We start from the raw sequence: 15,994 nt of genomic DNA on the forward strand, positions 1-15,994 counted from the left end.
GATTAAATATAGAAGGCAAATAAGCTGTTAATCTTCCCTGTCAAATTCCCCTTCCCCCTGCCAAGTAGCATATATCCATATTTATGTCAAGAAGAGGACCAGTGTTCCCAGCATGACAAGGTCTAACAGGGTTCAGGCTGGGGTAGGAAAATGGGAGAGAGGTGGCCTGCGTTGCTGTTCTAAGTCTTAAAACCAAGTCAGTTAAAACTGAGGGAAGGTGGTAAACTTTGAAGCAAGGTGCTCTGTGCCTCACTGACGCATGCTATCAAGAGCAGTGGTGGGCTGCCCCAGCTGGTAGCTTGACTTTATAACAAAACCTACTGGGATTACTGTAACGGACCTGCAACTGTATTCAGAAACTCTTGCCGGTCTTTTAGAGAAGGTTTCTGATTTGGTGATTCTAAATTATAAAGTAGAGCCTGCTAAAAGCCTTTCCTGTCAAACCCTGTAGTCACTCTTGGGTTAAAATCTTGAATTGTACCTCTCCAACAGCTTGGCTGAGGCATTAGTAGTAGGATGCTGCTTTGGAAAAGTATAACTGGGAATTGGTGGATTTTAAAAGATATTTACTTAGAGATGACACATAAAATGAACCTTTATAGCTTCAGGCTTCTGCCCTCCTCTCTTCCCCTGCCTTTCTGTGGCAATGAAACAAAATTCTGTGTTCATGAAGCAGGGTAATAACTTGCCCCTGTTGTTTCTGAAAGTTGCCCATTTTGAAAGTGCTGCTGATCTGTTTATTACTGTCCTTTAAAATAAAATAAGGTATACAAAGGGGAGAAGAAAGTATAGCAGAGAGAGAAGGTATAACTTCTCGTTCTAGTTTTAACTTTGATTTGCAGCTCTGTTGATGGTTGTAGTGGCTGAGCTAAAAAAAAAAAAAAAAACTTTTTTGGGGGGCTATTGAAATTGCTGGAACCTATTTGAAGATAGTTTCGAAACATTATTGCACAAATGGAGTTGTGCGGGGATCTAGGTCAAGTCCTCATTAGAATACAAAGACTGAAAAGAACAGACTGCTGGAAAATGGGGTATGTAAGATAATGAGCAGGCATGACAAACACTAAAGTTACTTTAGAAGGTTTCCAGGGTTTAAAAATCAGAGTAGTTAATGGTACTGCCAGCTTCCCTAACTGTAATCTAATCTAACTGGGATCACTTCTGAGGATCAGAAAGACCAAGTCTGACACAGGCTCTTTAGAGACTGTTTGTCCCTGTAGCTGTTTGGTGACCTCCTACGTGAACAGCATCTGATGGAAACACAACTAAATTGATCAGTCCAGATATGCTTTGGAGATTCTGAATCTCCACTATGTATATTTGTGCCATCTTTAAGGTCAATATCTTATGAACTCATCACTGTAGCACAAGTTTGAAGATCCTTTATCATGAGTTAAATTGAGCAATCTGTTTTGTACTAATGCATTTGTATCAGTCTTCAACTTTATTTATTTTTTCTGAAACAGTATTTATTGGAGAAGCTGATTGACTTTAAGAAAACAAAAGGATAAAACACAACCTCAGGCAACTCAGAATATGGGCCTCTGCAAAAACTAGAATACATTGGCTTCTGAAATTACAGTTCTGAAATGCAATTTGTCTCTTGCCGTCTTTTTTTGTTTGTTTGTTTGTAATCTTAAATGACCTAAAAAGAGATGTCAGAGAAGGATTTTTCAAATGACCCCTTCTCTGCAGTAATTTAGAGATTCCTAAAGGTTTGGAGGTCCCTTTCCCCAGATATTTGAAAAACAGTTTACCACTATATACATACATACATACATATATACACACACACACCTATATATATCTATATCTATCTATCTATCTATCTATCTATATATATATGAAGGTTTGTTAGGAGAAGTGAAACAAAATAATGATACAAATAGTTGCAAAATTATATAACTCTATACTACTAGCAGTACATTTCTAGACTTTGCATTTGGATACATTCTGTCTAGAGATGAGCTGCATTATGTGAAGATGATTTGATATATGTATACATGTGTAAACAGATATATTTCTAGATATGTTTTTGATGATAAGAAAATATCTTTCTTAAGGAATAATGGCCATAGGTTTTCAGTTGTTGTAAACAAGTGTATACAGACATGCCCAGTCTCAGGGACAGATTTAACAAATCAACTATTACTTCATATTCTCTCGTGCTAGTCCTGTCTCATGCATTTGCAGTGCATCCTTGCCTCTCCTGTTCTTTTATCTTGCATGCCATGCAAATGGTTTCCACCAACTTCCCGCTCTTCCTGAGTGTGTCCTCTCTATCGCCTGGCCTGCCGCCCAGCCCATCTCACCCTTCATCACCGCTAAATCTGTGCGGCCGAGCCAGCTGCCCACTACCAAAGCTAGCATGCTGCTGCCTGCTGAGCTAAGCTGACTGCCCACTGCGGCTGCAGCAGCCACGTGGGGAGCTCTGGTCGCTGGTCTGGTGCTAGGCAGTAGAGAACTGACAGCGGTTTTCTCTCCCATGCCTGAAAGTGGGAGTAGTAACGCTGCCAAACCCCATGGCGCAAACACGTCCGTTAGACTGCAAGGGCATGCGGCTGCTATGAGATGAACTCACAGTCAGGCAAAGGAATTTATTGTACTTGCCAAAGATATTAGAAAAACATAGCTTGGGGGTATAATGCTATTTGTTTGTCACATTGGTGATCTGCGAAATGAGAAGTGGAATATTTCCTGCATATACTACAAGAAACTGTATTTATAGATGCTTCTGAAATTACTCTGGAAAAATATTTATTAGTTTATTAGATCACTTTTGTCATCTTTTGTTGTAGCAGTCACTGGTTTGCTTGAACTGCTCTAACACTATTGCCTGCCATCATCTACTAGCTGTGAACTTGAAAAGTAAAAGGACATAACTGAATGTCGGGGATGTTAAGTTTTGTGGGCTTTTTGTTTGTATTTTTTTCTTTTCTTTTTGGATTGCTAAATAACCAATGCATTTGTAAACATGACAGAGATAAACATTGTACCTTTACTGATACTTTACTTTTGAGAATACGGTTAAAAGCTTCTGGTGTCTTCTTATTGTAAAACCCTAATGAAGAGAAAGCCAAAGGAAACAGCTTCTGCTCCAGCATCTTTTTCTGTATCTGAGCCTCTGAGTTCCTGTAGAGGATAAATGAAAGGAAAAGAGGAATGAGAGGTATATGTATATATAAGCAAATATGTTATTGATTCCTCTCATCGTTTTGATGAAAGAAATACTTGACGAACAGCGATTTTAGCTGAGCTATACATCTGCAAATAACCTACCCATCATTGCCTTTTTTCCCTGGCAAATTAAAGGAAGAAGAAAATCTGTCCATGCTAGCTAGTAAAGAAAGGTAATTGCATGATGAAAATTGCAGCTCAGTCTCCATGTTTCAGGTTTTATTTGTTTTAAAAGTAAATGAAACTGGCCTTAGGACAGGCCTATAGTTGTGCATGTGCTGCTGTGTCCTTTGCAAAATCAGTAATGAGTGACTGTACTGAGACACTTCTGAACATTGTTATATGTATATTGAATGTTTTTTTTTTGCCCAGTAACACAAATTTTGGAAAGACAGCTGTCATTAAGTACATTGTTCTCAAGAATTGCTAACTACTTTGGAATTACAAACAGGTTCTGATAGTGCAAGAAAAGTTGCATCAGGTCAAATGAAAGATCAATATAGGATCATTACTGTCTCCAAGAGCTGCTAACAGCAGGTGCCTAGGGAAGAGAGAAAAGAACAGGACAAACATGTAGTAACTGAGTGTTTCTCGGAATACTCTTCAGGCTTACAAAAGTTTGTGCAGCGTTGGTGCTTCTGAAGTCAGAGGAAGTAAGTTTTATTTAATAACCTTCAATGTATTTTTCCATGATTTTGTCCAGTCTGTTCTTGAGTCTATGCAACCTTGGAGCATCTGCAGTATCCCATTACAAGGGGTTCCACAGCTTGCTTCCATATTGTGTGGAGAACAGTTTATCTTGTTAGTTTTGAATGGTCTTTCTGCTCCCTTTATTAGATGCCTAATTCTTGTGTTGGAGGAGAACCTGAGCAAATACATGCTGTTCATCTTTTTCTTGTGAAAAGTCGGTTGTGTCTGTATTATCTGAAAAATCTTGGTCTGTTAAGTCATTTCTGATACCTATATTTTTTCACACCCTAAGTCTTAGTTTTCACCTTTCTCTATGTCTTTTCCATTCTTCTATTTCTTTGAGAGGAAGACTAGCACGTCTTCTATTTCCTGTTTTGTACACAGGAATAATTTCCTAATAATTGTTGTTTGGGGGCTTTTTTGAATGCTTATGGAGTTTAGAAACTCGCTATGGGGTGGCTCTTCTACAGTTGCTCAGAATTAGCCTTCCTTTTCAAGATTCTGGATGCTTCAGCATGTGCCGCATTTTCAAATGATTTATAAATGTGTTGAGTATCATGCGCCCAAGCATTCATCTCTGTAGGATCCCACTAGTGATTTCCCTTAACAATGAAAATTGGCCACTTATACTTATCCAATTTCGTATCTTTTAACCAGTTATTCATCCATGCAGGGATGTTTTCTTCTTACCCTCTGGCAGCTTAGTTTTCTCACGCATCTTTTTTGATGCATATTCTCATGTACCTTCTCTGTCCAAATGCTTACTGACTTCTTAGAAAGACTAACAGTGAAGCTACTGTATGACTTCCCTTTACAAGAAGTATTTTGACTTTTCCTCAGTTCATCCAAGTTAAATCTCTCCTCTGATTTATAGTGCTAATGGGGCAAGCGGTGTTTCGCAAATCATGGTGCTTTGCCTCACTGCAATAGATTGGTGTTTATTCAGAGCATGGCTGTTTTGTAAAACTTGCAAAAGAGTGCGGGAAGGGTGCAATTTGGCTGTGCCATCTCTCTTAACTGCTTACGGTGTTGATGCCATATGTAGAGACAACTATAGCTGATTGAAGAACAGTTTTTGAGCGTTATTGCTATTTTGTCAAATTGTCACAAGCATGCCTGGGCAGATCAGCGAACCTCACCGTGAGCAGTCGTAGTCTTCTGTTTCTCTTTTTAATAATCCAGTGTTCTCACTGAATGCTTCTCACCCAGTCTGTATTAGCTCATTTACTACACCTCTAGGTCAGTGGTTCTTAGTGGCTTTTTTTACATCTTTCTGAACTGATGACATTAAATCAATCAGGTGTTATTCGGAAGATTGAAAATTCTAACTTTAAATTATTGTAATGAAATGTACAAATGCAAAGTGGAATTAGAAGCATGCACCTTATTTCTGTAATCTGCCTTGTAGAACAGTAAGTACACATCTACTTGGAATGGTGAGGAAGGGTTTAAGTCATGTTGGGGTGCAACGCTCAGAATCATATGGGGAATATTTTTCTTCCCTTTCTAATAGCATCCTCTCCTGTTTTTCTCTTATGAACTAGATGATTTACTCTTGTGGCTGGGGGGGGGGGGGGGGGGGGGATATATTTCAGTTTCCTATTGGGAATCTTTGGACTTGTGCTTGTTTTGATTTTGGAATTATTTAGGTTGAAGGACTGCTATTCTTAAATTTAAGCTTGTTTCTCATCCTTTGGAGTTAAGAGCAGAGGATGCAAAAGGAAATGAAATTAAGACTATGCAATCTATTTTGGACTGTGTTTAAAATTTTAAGTAAACAGGCATGACAACTAAATAAGGATTAGCTGCTGAGCTTTAAAACTAAAACGGGTAAGGACAGCACCATGGGCATGCCAACAAAATTGGATGCAGGCATGAGTACGCTTTGCTGTCATTTGAGGCCAGCTATGAGGGAGATCTAATTCAGAAGCAGTGCAACCATTTTAGTGCAGTATTACATTTGTGCCTAATATACTTTGTCTCCTGTCAGATTGTTCATTTGAGCTTTGTACCATTCTGATAGGGTTATCGGGCTTCCAAACTGAAATGAATTCCTCTTCAGCTGTCTTAGGGAAAATTTAGAATGTGGTTTGGACCTAAGTGCATAGGAATAGCTCAGGCTTTTGATCTTTTAAAGATGGAAAAGCTTATGTGCCTTCATGGCTGTTACATGTGCCTTTTTGTGATGTGCCTTTTTATGTGCCTTATGAAAAAAGTTTTGCTTACAGTTATCTATAAGAAATTGTCTTTACTATCTTAGAAGGTCAGTGGTTAGTGTTTCATAAAGTGTCTGCAACTCGGGTCGTAGAACCATACTGTAACTCAAGTCCTGATAATATTTTGCTCTCTTATTTACTGTCTAATACCAGCCTTGCCTTGGTTGCTGCTGGGTTTAACTGACTGCTGTGTGTATTTGGATTCTGTGTGCTTCTGATCTGTCATTCACCGAGAGTCTTTTCTTTTAAGTCTTCCTGATTTCTCAAAATGGAGTTGCTCTGGATCTGCATTTTTGTTTGGTTGCCACTGACTGCTTCTTGCATGTAACTGGTTGCTTTGCCATCACCGTTCATTTCTCACTCATTTTTCTTGCCTCCTCTCTGCTATATCTCTATCTTCTTGTAGTCTTCTTTTGTACTTATTTTAACTCCATCTCCTCTCTCTTGTTCCTTTCCTGGTCTGTAGCTCATTCTAATCTTTCCCCCCTCATGTTGCAGTCTTTCAGTTATCACTAGGTTTCATCTTTTCACCAATTCAGATCCTAGTCTGCTGCAGCATTAATCTTAATTATGGTCTGCACACAGTCCAGTCCTTCCTCCTCCTGTCTACAGTAATTCAGTTTGTTTTTTTATGCTTAAAAAGAAAATGATAAAAGAAATACAAAGGGGATGATTAGAGAGAAACTTAGAAAATTGAGAGAGTCTGGTACTAATATGCCAAGGTCTTTTCAAATTTAGTTTTGAGCACATTCAGGCTTTGTGCTAGAGGGACTCCATTCAACTCTTGCTTGTATGCAATATGAATAAAGCTGAAGGGCCATGGGGTATTTGGTTGGAGAGCAGTGAAGCACACTCCGATCAAGAGCGGAGAAAAGAAAGGTTTACTATAGTATAAATCCTAAGACAACATTTTTAAATTTGTAAGGTGTTAAGGGCATCCGTAGGTATTTAAACAGAAGTTTGATTAATAACATCTACCCGTAGGTTCACTTTTTAATAGATTCAAAGAAAAAAAGACTAGAATACACTTCACAGTTCTTTACTCCCATTCCTTCCACATTTATAAAATTAAGGTAGGCATTATAACTGATTATGTAATGTTACTTATATGCTTAAGATACTATTAGGGTCTGGTACAAAAGATTAGGAACTCCTTTTCATGTTGCCTATTATCAGCAACTCAACAGAACTAAGCACTCGACATAATACTGTGTTCTTTTTTTATCGATCTAAGATTTTTATGGCAATTGGTTTCTTCCAATTTTAGCTGGGCTAAAATCATATGTTGCATTTTTGTATGAAGTGAATTGTTTCATCGACTAATTTTGAGCCATTTGTTTTCACAGTGGAATTGAACTCTGTTCAATAGTTTCATTCATTTTCTTAAACATTATCTTGTTCCTTGTGGGTCATTAAGATATTTTATAAGTGGTATCCTTCAATATTGGCAGCTTTATTGCCAGAGCCTCATTACAGATAAAGAACACTGGATTTGTAATTGTTTGCTTTTAATTTTCATGTTGTAAATTTTTCTGCCAGGTCTGCAACTGTGTATCACATTAGGAAATTCTGTTGCTGCAGTAAGAATACTTGAATTCTTTGTACCTTTTTAGGTAGAAATTGCTATATTTTCTCTAGATCAGCAAGGCCTTGCCCAGTCTACATTTCAGCCATTCTTAAGCTAGCCAGGCGAGAATGTCAGTAATAAGAATATTTATTTTCTTAGACTGCAATAACTGTACATTTAATGTCACGCTGAATTTTCCAAGGAAATGTTGTCACTCCATTGCTAGGTATTAAAACAGTTGAGTATGTGAAAAATAATAACTGTAATCTTTTCAGTTCAAAGTGTACCAGTGTGTGCTACTTTGAGGATGTTTTAGATTTTGTATTTTTGTTTCTGGAATCTCCAAAACTGGATAGTGAGGATGTGTTCTGGGACTTGGGCAGTACCCCTCATGAGGTTACTCTGGCTAGTCCTCTCTGATTGCCAGATGATGCTGATGGGCTGCTTGAGCATAAATTGAACTGGAACTTCGATTTGGCCCCTCAGGTCTTTGGTCCCCTTAGGTTCCCTTTGCAGATCGATTCCCGTGATTAGACACGTCAGTAATCAAAGTCTGCATTTCTGCTGCAGCAGAAGATTCTCTTTGTGGTAGGTGATGTCTGTCCAGCACCCTGCAAAAACAGAAACTGGACATGGGTTGCTATGATACCAGTACTATTTCTGCCACACAAGGGCTGTTTGGATCTTACAATTTTGTCCATCAGTAAGATTGTCCCATTGATCCTGCTGATTTGAAAGTGAAAGCATTTTCCTTTCATCCAGATCTCAAGTCTCTACACATGACTTAGTAAGTTCGGGCTATGTAAGGCTTATGAAGAGAAATTGGCTTTCTGTAGTCTAAAATAGGTTATTTCCATAGCAGGGGTACCTTAATATGGAAATCTTTCCTATTTGTATCATACAGAAGCAGTTTTCTTCAATAATAGCCCAAACGTTTTACCTAATTGGTGATTTTTGTGTTGATGTCATGGGGTGAATCCACACCCTGTCTTTCATTAGCACTTGGTACTAGCTTTTGGGTCAGATGTAAACTTTGATAGGGAGCTACTGTATCAGTTTTCAAATAGATTACAAGCAGTTGCTCTTGTGTTAGAACACAGGAAAACAGAGGCTGAAAAGGAAAGAAGAAATTATTGCTTTCTGTGGGTGTAGTTCTTTGAAATCTGTTGGCCTTACAGATTCCACTTTTGCCTTCTCTTCTGAGCCTGATCTCCTGCTCAGCCTTTAACTGGGGTAATTAGAGCCCCTGTGGAAGTGTTGTGTGGAAGTAGTAATGAGATTTGTGTGTGGTGCACACCTGTTGAAGAGAAGGGTCTGTAGGATGCCATCTCAAATAATCAGAGTTTCTGTGAAGTACCTATTTAATGCTTACTTTTCAGCTCAGAGTGTAAGACTTAACTGACATGCAGTTTAATTTGTCATCTTATTCCTTTTTAACTTGATGTGGCTATGCATCTCAAATCTTTTTAGTCTCTTCTGATTGTAACTGATCTAGGTTACTTCGTGTATTTTCTTTAGTACCTCGCTGCTCAGTCTCTTCTTCCACAGAATAAATACAATAAGTAATCCTGTAGCTGGTGTCATACTTTAAGAATCTCAATTCTTAACTTAATGAAAATGGGCTATTTATTCTTTTCTTATTCCTTTTTCTCATAGAACATATGACAAAGATTTATCTTCCCATACTTTAGTAGTCTCCTGTGAGACTTTAAAAAAGTATAAATAAACCAATTCTTCATCTAGCACTTTGACATATTCAAAAAGTTTTAAGTAGGAAGACAATTTTTCATTTAGTGACCCTGCTGTTTACTTACAGTCATAAGATTTGCTGGATAATCCAGACAACATGAAGCATGCATTTGCTATCAAATGAAGAAATTATTTGTCTAATCTCAGGAAACTGAAGTCTGCCTAAATATAAATCTGACAATATTTTGCACTCCTTTAGAATAATACTCTTGCTTAATCAGAGAGTGCATGATTTTGTTAATAGTTTAGCTATTTCACACTTAAATTCCTTCCATTAGCTCATGACAGATGTTCTGTTTTGTTTAGAAAAATGAATATTGCATTCATTAGCCAAGCTTTACTAAGTCTGGAACTCAGTCAGCTAGAAGTGTAATTAGATGGAGGAGGAACTTCCTAATCTGACACTTGCAAAGCGGAGCCCTTTTGGAATCAGTCATTATCTTCTGCGACATGACCTACTGAGCCTTTGTGCTGAACAGAGGCAGCACCAGGGGGAGTGCCTTTCAGCCAGAAGTGTTATTTTCTGTTGTAATTTGTTTAATTGTTTTATAGCCTTTTTTACTACAGTGGGACATCTGTTTTCCACCCTATCCTGAGAAATAATAGTTCAGATTGGTTGAGGTGGTAGTAAGCTGTGTTTACTCCTCCAAGCTATTATCTCATTGTTTACAGTTACTTTATTACCTTTCAAATGACACCTTATTTGATTTAAGTCCATGAAGACTATCCGCTTGTCCTTTAAGGCAAAATTTATGGATCTTGACATGGCTATGAAATGAAAATGCATATTCTGTTATGAATAGAAAATGACTTCTCTTTGTAACTTTAGACTGAACGGTTTGAATCAACAACAGGAGGCGGGGAAGTATTAGCTGTCTATCCATTGTAGTTTATTGTTTTCCCAAAAGCACTAAGTGCAACTCTAAATGCAGGCCAGTGATCTTCAAATGCACAAGGCTTCTTCCTGTTTCATATTCATATTTCAGATGCTGCCTGGATGGTTGTTCAATGCATTTTAAGATAGAGGAAGACAGCTATAGCTGCATCATTGCCTAGTCTGGTTAGGTTGTGAACCTCTGAAGAAAAATTCAACACAGGTTGTTTATATTTAGGGATAAATTAAGAATGACTTCTCTTCCACACAGACACCTAGAGTTCTCCCAGAAAGAAGCTGAGAGCAAGTAATGCCCTTTGAATCTCTCACCCAACCTAGTGTAGTCCACAAATGGTTGTGCCTCTCTTGAAACATGGGACAGCCAGTGTGTTATATCTCTCATCCTCTGGGTTGCCGTATGTCCAATTCTACCCTTTATTCTTGTAGGCACAGGACTTCTGGGAATAAGAACTCCATGTTAGGCTTTTCCCCTTGGATGGGAAGACTTCACTTGCTTTGTGCTGCCTGATTGACACTAAAGAAAGAAGACTGAGTAGACAATGTGTTACAACATATTGATTGTCATCTCTTGACCTTTTGGAAATATGTTCAGTTCAGCAGGTTTAAAAACCAAAGACTGCTCTTCTGAGTCTTCCCCAAGGAAGAGTTGTTGATGTGCAATATAGGATTGGTTTTCATATGCTTAAGGAAAGAAGGAAAAAATGCCCAAATTGGTGTGAAATAGCAGTGTGCTTATAAGAAAGAAGAAAAATAAATAATTATAGTTTGAGATACAAATGCTATCTGTAGGAGACCATTGTAAGAAATAGCTCTTACAGAGAATATAGAAACTATAACCATAGTGATCTCCCTCTCAGAAATAGGTAGCTGTCACTGCTTAGGGAGAAGGCAGGTGTGAGCAAAAGTGGCTTTGCTCAGTAATGTTTTGTTGGATATTTGTGCATCTGTGAAAGACAGGCATAGAAGATGAGAGAAACTGAAAGAGGCGGAAGTGGGCACAAGGATGGGAATGTGGGCCAGACAAAAGTTAGAGTATGAAGCTACACCTGTAATTAATTGTTTGGGCGAAAAGTACTGAACAAGTCTATTTTGCTTTATCAGATTGAATTAACTTATTTCTGTGGTTGCAAACGATGCTCACATGAAACAGGTTGTCAGTCAATCCCTATTAGGGACCGCTAGCTTAAAAAGGAGTTGTATATGGCGTTGACGGTTGGCTAAAAAGGACTTAAAACTGTGAAAATGAAATCTAGTCTCCTGTCTGTATTTATTGAAGTCAAATTCCATTATTTTTCTTTATTTGATGCCATGCTGCGTATTTATAAGTAACCAGCACAAACATCTCCCTAAAAGAGAAAGGCATTAACACTTGTTAAATTAAAAAGATGAGGAACTTTAATAAAAATAATCTTAAGGGTTTTGAAAATAATTGCAGAGGAAAATGGAAGTATACCAGGAAGGGCAATATAAAAAAAACTGATTATGTTACTATTATTTTGAATCAAAAGCACCTATATTTGGAGAGGTCAGAATAAAGTTTCTTTGCAACCTTGATTCTGTCTCTAGTGCCTGTGTGCTGTGATCATTTAATTTTTGATCAATAAATGATTAAGACTTAAGCCAGTTCTTTAAAAGAAAATGATTTTTACTTCTCTCAAACGATAACTGCATTTCTTAGAATTTAACATACAATGTCATGTTAGCAGGGTGTTATCTTTTGGTTATGTTGTTAATTATCAAAGTCTCATGAGCCTGAGAAGAAAGCAGTCCTAGGGGGAAGCTGACAAGATGTGATTTTAAAAATTCTTTTTTTTCTCCCTATTGAAACAGCCACATGGGGAAAGAACCAGACTGTTTTGGTGGTTTTTTTTTTTTTACTCAGTTTTGTGAAAAAATCACTATTGCTTTTCTTTTCCTTGGGGTGGGTTTATATGGCAGGTAAAGTTTAAGTGGCAGAGTAGGTTACTGTCTTCTGTAACCCATGATGTGATGGTGAGATTGACTAATTCTTTTAGGTAAGAACAAGAACTTATAATTCAAAATAATTTGTCTTGCCCTCAACCATAATTATAGACAAATCATTAAATAAAAATAGTTGCCTTCCGAAATAACACATAAGCTTGGCGCAGTTTTTGCACATGGAAGAATTATACTGAAATACTAGATGCTTGTAGTCATTATGGACAATACAAAACTTCTTACTGTAGTTTTTTAATACAGACATCCTCTTACATTTCTTGCACTTCCAGTTGTCTGCGTAAATCAATGTTTTCTGACAGCAGTACCCATGGGGAAGCCAAACCTGAGGAGACTGTGCAGCGACTCCCTCATATTGTTCCATCCCCATGGGATACGTTAGGCAACTGTGGCACTTTTGGCATCTTCTGCGGAGAGCTCAGGATTTGAGCTGCGCTGACCTTTCGGCTCTCAGTCCATGTGTGTCTGTTGGAGTTAGGACATGGCAAATTATGGGCTTCTGTGCTTTTGTGGCTCTTCTTTCATGTTTCTGTGCCGAGAACTCCATAAAAAAAGATTATATAAATTTGTATTTTTCAAGGTACTCCCTGCAGGGCTGGAAAAGAGATGTCTGTGCCCAATATGTTGCTGTGCTCACTTGTGGACGCTTGAATGTTTGCTTCTGAGATCTAGAAAAGTGTGAATGATAGTACAGTGATGCCTGGGATTGCACCCATCACTGTGCAATGTATTCTTTTCACCCCATGCCCCTTACAGAATATGCGAGCTTTCTGATGTGGTTATTGCTGCGCACAAGTTTAAATGAGGTTTATTTTTTGAAACTGTTTTGAGGCAACTGTTTAAACTTTCAGGATTTGCAGAGCTCCCTGTTGATCCAAACACCTTGTGTTATGGTCTACTTTGCATATTTCTGAAGTGACAAATTAGAGGTTAACTGACATGTTACGCATAGGAAAAGTGCCTATTGTAGCTCTAATACCAAGTGGTGTCCCACTTCTGCAGAAACCATGCAATTCAGCTCCTTGATAAAACTTTTAGTATGTTCTTCCAAACCTCGCGGTACTTATGCACTGCAATGAATCTGTTTTCTGAGAATTGTAAATATGCCTGGTGGCCAGTTTGCTAAAGGTTACATGTTCTAATTAATCTTAAGAAATGTAGCATGTCCTGACATGTGCTTGAATGTTCTTAACGAACAAAATAGACTTTTAAGACTTTCCACATCTAGTTCAAAATCATTAAAAACAAATGCACACCTATTTTTGGGGAAATTGATTACTTTGTTATAAAGAAGTTGTTGTATTTAGTTTTTGTTATTCAGGGAATGTATCCCTGAAAATGGAATTAAGCTTCCATGTAGGTATCAGTAATTTAGGAGTTTAAGAGAATTGCAAATGAGGTGATAAGTTAATTTAGTTATTGTTATGCTTGAGGGAAAGAAAACAAAACTCTAAACCTGTAAAATTCAGAAACAAATGAATAGAAACAACCCAAGCAGCAACACTGTCCTGTAGAAATTCCTTGATGGGTGAAAATAAATAAATAATTTCAGCTCATAAAATTCCTAATCATATAGTTACTGTACTTATAGATCACTGGTAGGAATAGTGAAAATTATTTATTTTCTTAATGTGTAGGAAGTTTTATATACTTCATTTAAATAAATAAATAAATAAACCCATGGTAATTCTTGCTTTCCTCCAAAAACAAAGACCTCCACCTAATAACAGTGGTAACTTAGGTTGGGATGGCCTAACAAGGTTACAGTTCGCCTCCTGTTCGTCCTCTCTCCCTTGTACAAACGAATGAGTGACTCATTGCTGCTCTTTCAAGGGAATGGCACGTTAGGGTAAATCATCACTGCTTTTTTTTGGCTTAAGATGCTACACTTCACATATTGACAGTTCAGGAATTCATGAGAGCCTTGCATGGTCCCTATGATAGGTGAAGTGAACGTCTTGAGGCTGTGACTTTATCACTGAGGCCAAGTGAGGGCATCCTTGCTCATTAATTCCTGTAGTAAATGTTGGGAAATAAAAGGCATTACTGCAAATACTGATTGCTTTATCTTGTCTATGTCACGCTTTTCTGTCCTTGAGTCCCTAATAGCCTCTTGAAGCTGCATGTCTTTTCTCTCCTTTTTTTTCTGTCAAAGTGGAGTTGCTCGTGTTCAGGTTAGGAGAGCAGATGAGAAGGATTTGTCTATCTTTAGTCTCCTTCTCTCTCCAGAATCCAAATGATAGCAGTGTCCTGAAGCTTTCAAAGAGAAGTGAGATCCTCTTGTGTAGCTGCTAATTCTTTGCTCATTTTGACTATTCCTTGTACTGTTGTCTGTGTGGTAACTTTGCGTTGTTACTTCTTGGGTTGTTTTCTCTTACTTTTGATGCTTAAGAAAAATAAGGAAAGAGTCACTTGTAATAGAAATCTTTTTTTTCTCCTCCCACTCTCTTTAGGAAACTCACAAATGGGTGCTACCATAGTAGATGCATTAGATACTCTTTATATAATGGGGCTTCACGATGAATTCAGAGAAGGACAAGAGTGGATTGACAAAAATCTTGATTTCAGCGTGGTGAGTAGAACTTGTCCTAATATTTCTGTAGTCCTTTTCACTGTGTCCCTCCTGATGGGAGATGAAAGAGGTCTTTCAGCTGGACTTGTAAAAACTTTATCAAAGTATCTGAAGTTCAGACGTAAACCTTCAGTTTACAGAAGTTCTCTGGATTCAGAATTTTCTGTACTTTAAAAAAGAACTTTTACGTTCTTCTAATTATAGAGATATGTCTGTATATTGTATTTTCAAAGTACAAATTTTTATTGGATAATGGAAGAAGGTCTGTGAGGAACAACAGTGCCTCTACAGAAGAAATGAATGCAAAGTGAAGTCTAACAAAAAATCAGCCTTTAGTAGCTGATAGTAGCAGCTAATAATGGAGTAAGCAGAGGCGGTTTTTCCCCAGACCAAGGTGTATAAATTTACTTAACATTAGAGTGTAGGTGTGTTCTTTTCCCAAGTTCTTGGGATGTTTTAACAGTACACTAGAATGCCACATGAGTGTCTTTAGTTTGCCTGTAGGTGTAGAATCTCTCAGAAGAATTTTTCAGTTGGTTATACAGTGTCTGATATTTGGAGGTTCTTGTATGCAGAGTTTATTAATGGTAAATAGAAGAAATGACCCTATTTTGCCCTTTTTAGGGCTGTTATTACTAATTTGGGCAATATGTCGTAGCCCGTGTGACAGAATTTGTATTTCAATCCTTGGACTTGCTGTGTGGTTCCAAAAAGATTTTTACACTCAGTAATGCACAAAATAAAATATTGGTATGCAGTTGGAGTTCAGCAGATGCTTATTGTTGCTCTTGCATTAAGTCCTACGTTTCAGAAAGATTTTTGTTTTGTTTCATACATTGAATATCTGGCAAACACTATTCTCTGCCTCCCTCTCCCACGCCCCCTGATAGTGCCAGATAATTATACAGTCTAAAACGAAAGCACCTACGAGTGTCAGAGACAGTGTAGGCATAATGGTATCATTGTGACTGTGGATTAAATTGCTTCCTAGTTGTATTCTAAACTACCCAATCTCAATATAAATTTGCAGAATTAATCTTGTATTTGGTGGAAAAAAATTTACACGACCCACTGGGCTTAAATTATAACTACCCGTATATTAAAAACATTTCTGAGGGCTAACGTTGTCCTACTTATACGAACCTTACATC

The 15,994-nt window shown here is 37.7% G+C and overlaps 1 protein-coding gene across 1 annotated transcript in view; it reads left to right on the forward strand.

The window, feature by feature from the left end:
• The window catches only part of MAN1A2 (mannosidase alpha class 1A member 2), a 160,091-nt gene that overhangs the window by 51,993 nt on the left and 92,104 nt on the right, over nt 1–15,994 (forward strand). The window contains exon 4 of the mRNA XM_009685070.2: nt 14,725–14,843. Coding sequence (XP_009683365.1) covers nt 14,725–14,843 — 119 coding nt within the window. The remainder of the gene's footprint in view (nt 1–14,724; nt 14,844–15,994) is intronic.

The sequence above is a fragment of the Struthio camelus genome, chromosome 1 (genome assembly GCF_040807025.1).
Source record: "Struthio camelus isolate bStrCam1 chromosome 1, bStrCam1.hap1, whole genome shotgun sequence".
Lineage (NCBI taxonomy): Eukaryota > Metazoa > Chordata > Aves > Struthioniformes > Struthionidae > Struthio > Struthio camelus.